Source organism: Neophocaena asiaeorientalis, unplaced genomic scaffold (assembly GCF_003031525.2).
Source record: "Neophocaena asiaeorientalis asiaeorientalis breed wild unplaced genomic scaffold, Neophocaena_asiaeorientalis_V1.1 scaffold62, whole genome shotgun sequence".
Lineage (NCBI taxonomy): Eukaryota > Metazoa > Chordata > Mammalia > Artiodactyla > Phocoenidae > Neophocaena > Neophocaena asiaeorientalis.
This window is the reverse complement of record NW_020175191.1, coordinates 5,224,179-5,238,054: the sequence shown is the minus strand read 5'-3', so window position 1 is coordinate 5,238,054 and position 13,876 is coordinate 5,224,179. Positions and strand designations below refer to the sequence as shown.

The 13,876-nt window shown below is 43.5% G+C and overlaps 1 protein-coding gene across 1 annotated transcript in view; it reads left to right on the top strand.

The window, feature by feature from the left end:
- The window catches only part of VTCN1 (V-set domain containing T cell activation inhibitor 1), a 53,316-nt gene that overhangs the window by 17,938 nt on the left and 21,502 nt on the right, over positions 1 to 13,876 (top strand). Inside the window, 1 exon segment of the mRNA XM_024764801.1 lies at positions 13,520 to 13,584. Coding sequence (XP_024620569.1) covers positions 13,520 to 13,584 — 65 coding nt within the window.

Sequence of the window (13,876 nt, the reverse complement as noted above, 5' to 3'; positions counted from 1 at the left end):
ATTGATCCCCCTCCTCCCCCTCTTTTATATTTTTAACCTGTTTCTCTATACTATACCATGTGTAATTCTTCAACTCTTATTTCTGATTGACTAATTCTCCCTTCCCGTTGTACCCAATCTATTACTTAACCTGTCCAGCAAGTTTTAAAAATCAATTATTTATTTTTCATTTCTAGATATTCTGTCTAGTTCTTTTTCAAATTTTTCTGATCAGTTTTTTTAGTCTCTTGTTCCTTACTCAGGCTTTCCATTCCCTCTTTCATTTATTTTAACAAATTTGAAAATCTTAGTTTATGCTCTATATCTAGTGGTTTCAATATTGAAAGTCTTTTCATGCCAAATCTGCTTGTTTGGGCTTCCCTGGTGGCGCAGTGGTTGAGAGTCCGCCTGCCGATGCAGGGGACATGGGTTCGTGTGAAAAAAAAAAAAAAAAAAAAAAAAAATCTGCTTGTTTCTATCAGCTTTTATTCATGGTAGTTGTTTCTCTGTGTACTTAGTGGGGTTTTTTTTGTATTATCATGAGCTTGTATTTTGGGGGATTTCATTTGCTGAAATTTATTGAGCCCTGGGTTGAGAGTACATTTTTTTTCTTTTTTTTTTTTTTTGAGGTGGGAAAATCATTTTTATCTTCTATGTTCTAAAATTTTTATTGAAATATAGTTGATTTAAAATGTTGTGTTAGTTTTGGGTGTACAGCAACGTTATTCAGTTGTATATATAAAACTGTATACACACACACACACATATATATGGATATTCTTTTTTAGATTCTTTTCCATTATAGGTTATTGCAGGATATTATGTAGAGTTCCCTGTGCTATATAGTAGGTCGTTGTTGGTTATCTACTCCATATATGGTAGTGTGTATATTTTAATCCCAAACTCCTAATTTATCCCTCCCCCTGCTTTCCCCTCTGGTAACCATAAGTTTGTTTTCTATGTCTGAGTCTATTTCTGTTTTGTAAATAAGTTCATTCTTATTTTTTGGATTCCACATATAAGCGACATCATATGATATTTGTCTTTCCCTTCCTGACTTACTTCACTTAGTATGATAATCTCTACATCCATCCATGTTGCTGCAAGTGGCATTATTTCATTCTTACTTATGGACATTATTTCATTCTTATTTTATTGGGTATATATACCACATCTTCTTTATCCATTCATCTGGTGAAGAGTACATTTCTTCAGAGAATATTTCCTTTTTCTTCTATTAAGCTTTGGGACTTTACCAACTAGGAATGCTTTAAACTTAATTCTTGGTTTAGGATTCTTTGGGGCTGGATGTGTTGTGAATTCGGGCCTCAAACCTGCATGATGACTGGCTGGTACATACACACTTGCAGGGGAGTATTTTTTTCTCTTCACTCAGAACCAAGACCAAGTGAGGTTATTGTCCTTTGGGGAAGTAGGGATCCTAGCTTATGTGAGTCTCCAGTTAGAGCCCCTAGCTTATGTGGCCCCTTAGCTTTGTCTCTGTGTTCTGCATGGCTCTAAAGACAGAAGCTTTTGGTCACTGGGAAGTATAGATAGCCACTGTTCAGCACTCTCTTGTCTGGATTCATGTGTCTCCTTCATTTTTAGCCTCTGCACATTTCTTTTTCTTGCCAGCAAAACCAAGTGTTCAAAATTATGTGTCTGGTTTTGCTTTGTTTTGTTTTATTCAGCATTTATAAAGTTAGACTTTTTAAAAGATATTTATATTCACTATTGCTGGAAATTTAAATTTTCATTCCCTGTAAAGTTTTCTTTTAGAGGTACGCCTCTATTTTGTAAGTCATTTGTGGAGAGGAATGACTGAAAGGACACAAGTTTAACAAGTAATCAAGCATAGCTGTTATCAATTAATTTATTTTCCAGGTTCCCTTCGTGACCCCAGCCAACCAGGTCTTCTCCTATGTCCTACTCTCCAAGGCATTTTGTTATAATTCATAGCACTGGCAAGATTTCACATACTACAATTTTTAAAAGATTATTTTCCTTTATTTAAAAAAATTTTTTAAATCTTTGTGTCAATAGTTATACTTTTCTTGTTAGTTTTTACTCTTTTTTTAAAAACTTTTATTTTATATTGGAGTATAGCTGATTAACAATGTTGTGTCCGTTTCAGGTGTACAGCAGGGTGATTCAGTTATACGTATACTGGGATCTATTCTTCTTCAAATTCTTTTCCCATTTAGGTTATTATAGAATATTGAGCAGAGTTCCCTTGCTATACAGTAGGTTTTTGTTGGTTATCTATTTTAAATATAGCAGTGTGTACATGTCACTCCAAAACTCCCAATATTTCCCTTTAGAGAAGAAGATAAATGATAATTTCTCCCATAATTGGCTGCTCAAAAATTAAGAATGTGTTAGTTTCCCTTAGTAACACAGTATTGATATTTAATTTAATCATTACTTCAAGTTTTAAGTACTATGTGCTAGACACTCTGAGGGGAAGCATTCTCTAAAGTGGAGAATTTATTCAACAAACATTAAGTTCCTACCATGTTCCAAGAACTGGAAAAACAACATGAACAAAGCATAGAGACAAGAAACAGCCTGGCCTATTTAGGAGCCCAAGATAGTTTAGAACAAATGGAACATGGAAGTAGGGGGCAAGAAATGGGATAAAGTATCCACAAATTTATGTAGACTCTCCTTGAGCTTTTATTTGTGTTCAGACTTTTTAACCTTTCAGAATTCATATGCTTTCTTCATTTTTTAATGCTTAAATCAATACTTGAGATTTAAATCTTAAGCTGTTACTAGAATATGGTATCTGAATATGTAGAAGTCTTAATCAGAAGGTAAAAAGAAATCTTGTGTTTCATTGTAGCCCTGTAACCAGTCTCTGGGTCAATGCCTGGCCCTGGACCACAGTGGGTTAGGGTGGCCCACAAGGGTCTGGGACAGGAGTCGGGGGTCGGTACAGGAAAACACAGTAGGACCTTATTGCGTGTAATAGTATCAGGGGAATGCAGGAACCATGAATCTACAGGAGAAAGCTGAGACCAGGGTCCCAGAATTCAGGCTGGACCAGAGGGGGAAAGACAGAGAGCAGAATCTGAAATCATTACCAGAAGGCCTGGGTTCAAGCCCAGCTCCAGGGCAGAAGCAGGGCGCAGATTCCAGGAAGGCCAGGGAAACTTTGCGTCTGTAATAGGTCCACAAAGGAGTTCAACTTGAGGACAGCTGGAGATCCTAGGACAGGGAGTGTTTCCCCTGCCCTGGGTTTCAGAACAGTCCTTGGTGTGGGAAACCAAGGCTTGTCATGGCACACAGGGCAGCCCCAGGGCAGCTGATGAGTGCAGCTCAGACAGGCCAGGCCCTCAAAGAATGGGCCCGGCAGCCTGATTGCCACACCTCCGTCCTCAAAAACTTTCCATGGCCACACCTGCAGAACTGTGCCCATGGCTAAAACACGAGAATGTGAGTCCTAGCAGGTGAGGATTTGCAGTAGAATTCCTGGTAGGACTTTTGGAAGACTACACACCGTATCCCTACTGATTTCCAGGATACAGTGGTCCGCTTTTCTCTGGGGATATTTTTTAGTGTTACTGAAATAAAGAGCGTGAGTGATAGAAGCCTTGGAGTGTACAAGTATGTCCTTGGGTCCCATTTCAGGACGCCGAGGCATCAGACTGCCTAAGACAGGTACGTGTGCTTGGGTAGAGAAGTGCTCGGCAGGTACCCGATGTACTTGTTTCCAGCTTTATTAATGAATAAACAGTAAACTGATGGCAGGGCTAGGCATTCTGGGAAGGGACAGCCCAGGCAGTGCTCTGAATCTCTTCAGTGACAGCGCGTGATCCTGAAGGCAGGTCAAGGAATAAAAAGCCAGACAGTCAAATGTGGCTTTAGGGAGCTGCACAGGTGGCCCAGTCCTTAGCTCTTTCACGCTCTGCGGGCCCTCCGTCTGCCCGAGGCCCCGACCACAGTGACTGAGGGGAGGAAGGGTTAGCGGAGGGAGCCTGCGCGGTGCTTCCCCATCAGACCGCTGCAGATCCAGCCCCTGCCTCCGCCTCCCATGCTGACGCCAGTGCCTGGCCCTCCTCCTCTCTCACGGGTTCTGGGGTTCACCTTCCCGCCCCACTCTCTAAACTCTGTTAAGGAAAGAGAAAGGAGAGCATGCTCTGGGCTGCGCCTTCAGGAGAGACGCCAGAGGACAGACAGAGCTGAGCTGGGCTTTGAACGGGACCCGCTCTTGATAACCAGAAAGGAGGTGGAAGGATGTGCTAGGCAGAGGGCAACGGGGAGATCAGCCCGATGGAACACAGGGCTCCAGATGGGGAGAAGGGTTAGACAGACAGCATGGCCTTTTAGGATGGTCTTCAATTCTAGGCTCAGTTTGAACTTGACAGCAATGAGAAGTCGTTTAAATTAGGGGGTACCAAGAAGGGGTAAAAAATTCAAATTAACCTTTATAATTTGAATATAATAGCTAATATTTACACATTACAAAGCATGGTTTGTTTCTTTGGGCCCTTACAAGAATCCTGTGGAGGTGGAAGTGTTTAATTTGGACACTGGTATAGGACGAATGGCAGCATTCTCAGTGATTCAAGCTCCCTGCTGCCATGGAGGTTCATAGAAGGGCTGAAGTGTGTTTGTTATTAAACACAATGGGATCGGTTATGCTGCTGAAGGAATCTTCTGGAAATGTTTTTTTTCTCTGCGGTGAGAATAAGGAGGAACGGAGAATACAGGTATGACTGGGAAAAGGACTGGTAATCAACCTTGTATTGACTTTTGTCTCGCTCTGCTTGTGCACCCACCTGATGGAATGCTAATGTGGGCTTCGCGGGCAATCAGGGGGACGGTTATAAATAGAGCCAGCTTAAGAATAAAATAGAATGGCTTCGCTGCAAACGCCAACATTGTTTAGGGAAAGATGTCTAGTTATGAACACTCTGTATTTTTCCACCTGACATTCCCCCTTCCTGTTTTCCTTTCAGAGTTTCAGACAAAAGATAGCTCCTGGGCGAGAGGGACTCTTTCAATCTATGTAAACCTGGCCATGTTGTCCTTCCATAGGTTACAACTATACAAAACATGAGCCTGGACACGGATTTGACTCCTGGGAGTTTCAAAACTTTGGATTTATATAAAATAGAGTATAATAATGAAGGCCGTGGACAGTGGAGTCTAATTCCCCGGGGATGAGCCCTTGGATGAGTTCCTTAATACTAGGCCTCGGTTTCCCCACCTGTAAAACAAAGATAATAGGACCTACCTCATAGGGTTGTTGTGGGGATTAAATGAGATAAATGAGGTCAGGCACTCAGTAAGTATCACCTATCATTGTTAACAAAGGTTTTAGGAGGGGTATACAGAATACGTAACTGTGGCAACGGCAAGGCCAGAGCAAATCCCAGGGAATATCAAATTACAGAATCATTTAACTATAATACTGTATTTGAAAGGGACTTTCAGAATTGCTCCAACCCTTGTTTGGTACCAGAAACTCTTCCTTTCCCACTTCTCTCCCTAAGTGGCTACTCAGCCCCTGCTTGTACGTCACACAGTGATGGGAAACTGCAGTCTCAGGCCAGCGCCAGAAAGCTCTGTTGGAAGGTTTCTCTGTATGCCGAATCTAAACCTAACCTCCTACAACTTTCACCTACTGGCTTCGTTGCTTCCAGAGTGGTGGAGAATAGGCCCGTATAGCACCTTTCAAGTTTTGGAATGATCATCACTACAGTTAGTCCTGTCGACATTAAACTACCCCGGTTTCCCTAACTATTCTTCAAAAGACTCGTCTTCTAATCACATCACCGCCCTGGTCCTGTTACTACTAGATCAACAATTCTCAACTGGGGTAACACATCTGGAGACATTTTAGGTTGTCACAGGTGGGGCAGGGGTGCTACTGGTACCCTAACTAGAGGCCAGGGATGCTGCTAAGCATCCTATAATGCACAGGACAGACCGACAACCAAGAATCATCTGGCCCAAATAGTCGATAGGGCTGAGCTTGAGAAACACTGTCCTAAATATACATGTTCATCAGTGTTCTTCTTAAAGCCTAGGGCCCAAAATGCACACGGAGGAGTGTCAGCTAACGCTGCCATTGGACTGTTCGCTGACATTGGAGTGTCAGCTAACACTGCCCTACTTTGCCATTAAATTAGCCTGAGACTCAGGTAGTTCGTAGTGATCGGTCAGTGAAAGCCCCCTTTCATGTGTTGCTGCTAACCCAGGGATAGGGCTCACTTGGAAATGCTCACTTAGAAATCTCTCATCAGTGGTGGCCCTCTCTCTCGCTGAGCCCCGAGGCAGCCTTGCAATCTTTTCCAACACAATATCCTAGGCCACCACCAAGAATCATTCAAAAGAAGTTGGTGCACGAGATGAAATCTATTTGCTGGTCATGTCTCCCTGGTTTTGCGGCATTGGGGTCCACGTATGATGTAATCCTGGGGCCTGTGCTTTGGAGGACCCCACAACCCTGTGTCAGGACCCCTAGTGGCAGCTTGAAAGAAGAAAGGATGCCTCAACCTGACCCTTGAGAGCACCCAAGTCTCTCATACGCAGTCTCCTAAAATCCCTTTCCCGAACACAAAGCCATGCTGACCGCCGCAGTGTGGACAGAGCAGGCCTGCCCAGAAAGGAGGCGCCCTCTTCCACACACGCTCCTCAAGCTGCAAGGAATAGCGCCTCCTCTTTGCCAATTTCTTCCCCACTCTTGATGCTCATGGTCTGGGTTCCCTGGACCCACGCTCGCCTTGCTTTTCCCAATATAAAGAGATGAAGGAGAGGCACTTAGAGTTAGGGAAACATACTCTACGTCCTGGATTCTTCAGGGAAAAAAAGAACTTGAGTACATGGCAATCTAAACTTCTCAGAAACCTAAAACCTATACTAATCAATATCTAGAAAACAGTTACATAATTTTCCCTTGAGGCCCAGTGCTTCGTATAGTATTTAAAATAATTCCTTTTCTCCTTTTATGGGGAATAAAAGAGAGAGAGAAAGAGAAACTTTTTGGATAGGCTGAAATAAACGTCTTCAATTTCAGCATTCCTTTATAAACCTAGTTACTTTATTAGTTTATGAACAAAGTAATATGTTTGATTTATTCAACTATTTACCTGATTTACTCAAATATTCTGCTTGTAATATTTAAGAGTAGAATTTATTCAGATGAATCCCACGTTTGCTAACTTAATCTGATTTTCAGAGCGTTAATCATTTACCAGTTACACAAGTGGAGGTAAGCTGATGATCTATAAGGAATGTGGTGTCTCTCAGCTTCTAAGTATTTGAGAAGGAGGCTGAAACTGGACAACAGAGAAACCATTAATGTTTGAATAAAACAAAGAGCAGCTGACGTCTTCTGGGATGAGTGCTCTACACAATGGCGTAGCAGATCAAGGAAGGCCTTGTGTTCAGAAATGGAGCGAGAGAAGATATGCAGGGGTGAGGCCAAGGGAGCCTTCCAAACTTGTAGCCTCCTGCCATATGGCACTTTTTTCTAGAAGTGTGGCTCTTAGGAGCACAGGCTCACAAGTTGGAGCTGGGTTTAAGACCCGGCTCTCCCATTTTCTAGCTGTGAGAGCTTGGTCATTTACTTAAGCTAAGCCTCAGTCTCCCCACATGTCAAAAGGTAAAGATAGTGGTACTTACCTCGTAGCATTGTTGTAAGGAATGAACGAGACTCTGTATGCATAGCACTGGCACACAGAACGTGACCAATAAGAATTAGCTATTGTTTTATCACCCTCATGGACCTCTGATACAATGAGAATTGTCCTTAAGAGATAGGTACCTCTATCCCAGTTTATTTCTTGGTAATTCGTTAATGCAGTCTGTCTGCTGCTATATAGATTTCTAGAGCACTAATTAGCTCATATGTGGTTGGAAAATAGGGGAACAATAATGGCTTACCATGGAAATAGTATTGGTTCACATGCAACTTTTTCCAAGGCAAGGGGAGCTGAAATAGCAGAGAAGAATGACAGCTTCAGTGGGAAGGGCTCAGTGTGGCTTTCCGTTCTTTTTTTCTTTTAATTTTAAGTGAACACCTGCCCTTGGGGCTCCTGCCCCAGAGACACACACCCCAGGTTCCTTGCACCTCCCAGGTTCCACTTCCCCCCATCATACTCACCTTCACAGCAGTCTCACTGGCTCACGGCACCTTAAGTCAGAGTTTCGACTCAATTGTTTCTGCGCATTTAAAATTTTCCCCAAAGCAGCTTCTGGGCCTACTGGGTGGGCTGCCTGCTTCGGCCATCCAATTTACCTCCCAAGGTACCGACTACTGCATCTCTTGGAGACCAATTACAAAGTCACATAGACTTTGAATAATCTGCTCTTAACCCTATTTTTTCCCATCAGCCCTGTTACCTTCATTGTGTGATTTTGTAGAATGTGAGGTTTTTCAGGAACACAACATGTCTTAATAGAAATGCCTCGTTTCTTTCAAGTGCCACAGAGAGCGGCCGCAGCTGAAGCAAAGACATGTGAAGGAACTGAGCAAGGCCGTCCTCGGGTAGTATGGATGTGTCTGCAGACTCCCAGGCTGCAAGGCTGGTCCCTCCCCTGAAAGGTAGAGCTCTACAGCCACTGAAATCACCTTCTCCCAGCCCAGAGCACTAAAGTGTGATGCTTGGGTCCTGACCCCATGCAGTGCAGCAGAAACAACCACTTTGCTTTTTGGTTCTGCCCTGGAGAGAGACTGCATTGCAGCATGAATTAGCTAAATATATTTCTGAACAAAGGCTTTCTCTTTACTTTCTTTGAAATTTGGTCACGAAACTGCACTTTGATTCTCCCTATTTCTCTCAGATTTAAATACTTCCTACCTCCCCAGAATTCCTGTGAGAACTTGTTCCTCTCTTCACGGAAGCCCTCACCACATTATGTCTTATTACAGTGGTGTGTTATGTGTGTGTGTGTGTGCATCTGTATGTTTGTGTATGTTTTATTTGTGTGTGTGTGTGTGTGTGTGTGTGTGTGTTTTACCTCAGTTACACTAAGTCCCTTGAGGGCAGGCATTTTGTTTACGTCATCTCTATACTTTCTCCATATTGCCCAGAACAATGTCTTTCACATAGTAAGTACTTAATAAATGTTTATTAAGTGAGCAAATCCCCCAAAGGCATCGACTTTCATCTGGGCTCTTTTGTCAGGAGGGTCTAATAAATGTGCACTGTGAATTCCAGTGCAGTGGTTAGAAGACACAGATTTGCTTTAAAAATTTCCTGGAGAGCAGTTATTGGAAATTATTCTGGGGAAGTAAAAACCGCAAAGCAATGTAAGAGCACCTTATGTGAAATATTTTATTCATCTTTTTAAAAACTTAATAAGCATCAGACAAGAATTATTTCATCTGGCTGCTCTGATAGTTCCTGCCTCTCTTTCCAAGGCTCTGGTTGTATGTTTTATTTGTGTGTGTGTGTGTGTGTGTGTGTGTGTTTTACCTCAGTTACACTAAGTCCCTTGAGGGCAGGCATTTTGTTTACGTCATCTCTATACTTTCTCCATATTGCCCAGAACAATGTCTTTCACATAGTAAGTACTTAATAAATGTTTATTAAGTGAGCAAATCCCCCAAAGGCATCGACTTTCATCTGGGCTCTTTTGTCAGGAGGGTCTAATAAATGTGCACTGTGAATTCCAGTGCAGTGGTTAGAAGACACAGATTTGCTTTAAAAATTTCCTGGAGAGCAGTTATTGGAAATTATTCTGGGGAAGTAAAAACCGCAAAGCAATGTAAGAGCACCTTATGTGAAATATTTTATTCATCTTTTTAAAAACTTAATAAGCATCAGACAAGAATTATTTCATCTGGCTGCTCTGATAGTTCCTGCCTCTCTTTCCAAGGCTCTGGAGGGTGAGCGGTTTCCCAAGGGAATACCGGCTCAGAACAAACCTCAAGGTGATTTCTGCTTAGATAGGGAACTTGCTGCCAGACGGCAGCGTTCTGCTTCCACAGCGAGCGAAGCGTGTGGGCCTGGGGGTAAGGAAGATGGGCTCAGCTGCTTTGACTGAAACCTAAAACCTCCATTGTCCCCTTCCTGTTGGTGAGTATCCAGGTGTCTGTTCAGTGTCTCTGCTGTCCAAACCCCCTCCTTAGAGAGGGTAGGTCTGCAGCAGGGAGACCTGTGATGGTTCAGTGCGACTGGAGTGCAGGACCCCCGGGGCAGTGTGGGGAGAGGCAAGGCTGGAGAGAGAGGGCAAGGCCCCCTTTGGAAGGCCATGCTGGCTACATCAAAAAGTGGATTTTTATCATGAGGGAAATAAAAAGGCACTTGAAGTTTTAAGCAGAGGAGTATAATGACTAGTTTTGTAATCATTCTTACCAATAGCTCAGTAGCTAACCAAAGGGTAACAGTTGGTCCTCACAACCATTTCCATCAGCACCACCAAGAAGATATATACTTCATTAGAAACATGTGCTTGTTATATAACCATAGCAGAAAAACAGGAATGATAATAGCTAATAGTATTAAAGCTTCCTCTGCGCCAGACACCGTTCTAGGTGATCTTTTAAAATGTGTTTAACTCGATCTTCACAAGAAGGAATGGAAATTTGAGGTCACACAATTAGTAAGTAGTGGTGCTGGGACTTGAACCTATTCGGGCTGGATCCAGAAGCCATGCTTGTGATTACAGTATTATACTGCCTCAGTGATCACCCTCGGCCTCGCTTTCAACTAGGTTATCTCCCCTAAGCCACACTCATACAGAAGTTCTGGGGTCACCACTGATTCTGGCAGTGTGAAGAATGGGTTGGAGAGGTCTAGACCAGAAGCAGGGCTGTCAGGAGAGGGTTGCAGTGATGCCGGTGAGACATGATGGTGACCAGGGACGGTGGAAATAGAAATGGAGGAACATGAGAGAAATTAAGGAGAACAGGATCTGGTAATTCAAGCAAATGACAAAATGCACATTGAATGCCTAGCACCAAGCCTAGTACATGCTTTTTTTGATATATCAAACTACTATGATATTTTCATTATCACCAGTTGGGTTATTCTCCAGATTTAAGTCCTAGCTTTTGATAATAAGCTTGCAGCAAAAAGCCACAAGTAAATTTTTTATAGTAAAAAGTAACATGAATAGCCCTTTATGGAATATGCAACAATCATTGTCAGTTTTGTTCTTAAAACAACTCATTTGTATTGGTTTGCTAGGGCTGCTGTAACAAAGTACCACAAACTGGGTAACAACAGAAAAAAATATCGCCTCACTATTTTGGAGACTAGCAGTCCAGGTGTCAGCAAGATTAGTTCCTTCTGAGGGCTGTGAGGGAGAATCTGTTCCAGGCCTCTCCCCTAGCTTCTAGTAGTTTGCTGGCAATCGTTGGTGTTCCTTGGCTTATGGATCTCTGCTTTCATCTTCACATGGTGCTTTCCCTGCGAGCACAAATTTCCCCTTTTTATAAGGGCACCAGTCACGTTGAATTAGGGGCCCACCCTACTCCAGTATGACTTCATCGTAACTAATCACATCTACAATGACTATTTCCAAATAAAGTCACGTTCTGAGGTTCTGGGGCTTAGGACTTCAAAATACAAATTTGGAGGGGGACACGCATCAACCTGTAACACTTACAGAAGGTGGAGCAGGAATTACTTTTATTCCCATTCTAAGGATAAACGGAGTCTCAGAGAGATGAAGTAATTCACCCAAAAGGTGAGTGAGTTCCTGGGTCACAAAAGCAAGTCTGCTGTCAGCTCAGTAGTCAAAGAGAGCCAGATAGTATAATACCTCTTGCTATGAGTTTGTCCACCTGTTCTCACACACTTGGACCAGTAAGATCTGAGGCCACACCTGGGTGTGTAAAGAGAGGGGAAGTGGTCATATGTGGCCTCTTCTTGGAATCAACTGCAGATACCCTATTATTAAAAGCTTCGTTTTGCTTATTCAGTTGCTGCCTCTATGGCTGTACCTCATGAGGGTTTATCCTCCAGGGTAACTGTTTACTCAGATTGTTTCTTGTAAGTCTGTTGTTTCTCTCTGGTGGGCCCCTCCCTGAGCTGAGGAGAGCTGGGTACGATGAGCCTATTCAGGGCAGCAAGTAAAATGCCCCGTGCTCCCCTTTTCTCTCTATAGCATCATTCTTTGCCTCTCTGTGCCTTTCTTTTGTCGTGCCTATTGCGTAACATCAGCGTGGGTGTGGGGAGGGTATGAGTTGCCAGCAATGAACGTGTGGCCGAGGACACCTGCCTGATGACTTATGCACCAGAGCAGGCAGCACTGGGCAAGCTTCCCAGGAACTGCTTTGCCCCCATGCCAGCTCTGACCTGCACCTTCTGTTCTGCCTGAGTCCCTCTCACCAGCTAAAGCCGGTATCCCCTCATGGGCCCCTCTGGGCAGAGAGGAGGGACAGACCACTTGTGAGCCCTCACCCCTGGGAGGCAGCGTAGGAAGTAGGCAGGTGCAGATTCTGGAGACAGATTCTAATCCCAGCCCTACCACTTACCAACCATGTGAATGTACGGAAGATGCTTGACCTCCCTGTGTCATTCCTCATCTGTAAAATGGACGTAATATATTTGTTTACCTCATAAGATTATCACATGGATAAATGACATAATCCATAAATGGTGCCTAAAACAACATGTCTGCTATGTAATTCTAGCACTCAGTAAATGTAAGCAATACGTCCTTATTTGTTTATTTCCCAAATGTCATTTGTTAATCTGCTCATTGAAAACTGGCGAGATACATATCGAGAAGTCAGTGGTTGTTATGTCTGGATGGTGGAGTTACAGGTGACTTTATTGTCTTATTTTTGCTTATTTGTACTTTCTAAACTTTCTGTCTTACTTTTTTTTTTTTTTTTTTTCTTGCGGTACGCGGGCCTCTCACTGCTGCGGCCTCTCCCGCCGTGGAGCACAGGCTCCGGACGCGCAGGCCCAGCGGCCATGGCTCACGGGCCCAGCCACTCCGCGGCATGTGGGATCCTCCCGGACCGGGACACGAACCCGTGTCCCCCGCGTCGGCAGGCGGACTCCCAACCACTGCGCCACCAGGGAAGCCCTGTCTTACTTTTTTAATAAGAGGAAACTAACTCCTGTCGAGGATCTGCAGGGTGAAGTGGACTAGAGATGAGTGGGTACAAAGTGAAGACGTGACCGCTGTCCTTAGGAGTTTAAAGTCTATGGAAGGAGACAAAACAGATAGGTTAATGATGTAAGAGGGATGGGCAGTAATGCTCAGGGTGGGCTGGGGATGGAACCAGTCCCCCCTCAAGTGGCACCTGGCATTACAGAAATGCCATCGGGTTTTCCCCAGCAGTCTTTGTGTATGGTCTTCACTGACCTGGAAATAGGAACGATGACACACATAGCCAGATAAAAGAGCCACTCCTTTAATCTATCCCAGCACCCCAGGCGGACAGGGATGGGATCGCTGAGATTCCTTTCTAAGGTACCTATTTCTAGGAAAGAGCTTATGTTGAAGAAAACGTTGAGACTCTTTATGTAACACCTCTTACAAATGACAGGTATGAGCCCAGGTTGCGAAGCAGCACGTCAAATCGAATGAAGAAGTAATTTCCTGTTTTTCTCTCTCTCCACAGCATTATTAGCGCCATCATTATTCTGGCTGGAGCAACTGCACTTATCATCGGTTTTGGTATTTCAGGTATGTGATTTATTGCATTATCATTGATCCATTCACCCCTTGTCACTAAGTCCCTAATCATTCAGTGTGGTAGAATGGCAAGAGCACAGATCTTGGACCAAGAAAACTTCAGAGTAGAGAACTGGTTCTGCTACTCATTGACTGTGTTCTCTGCACTTTATTCATTTAACTCCCTGGACCTCAGTTTCCTCATGTATGGTGTGGAGGAAATAATGTCTACATCACCAGGTAGTTGAGAGAATCAAATGGAATGTCTATCAGAGTGTTCTGTCTACCAGATAGTGCTGAAGAT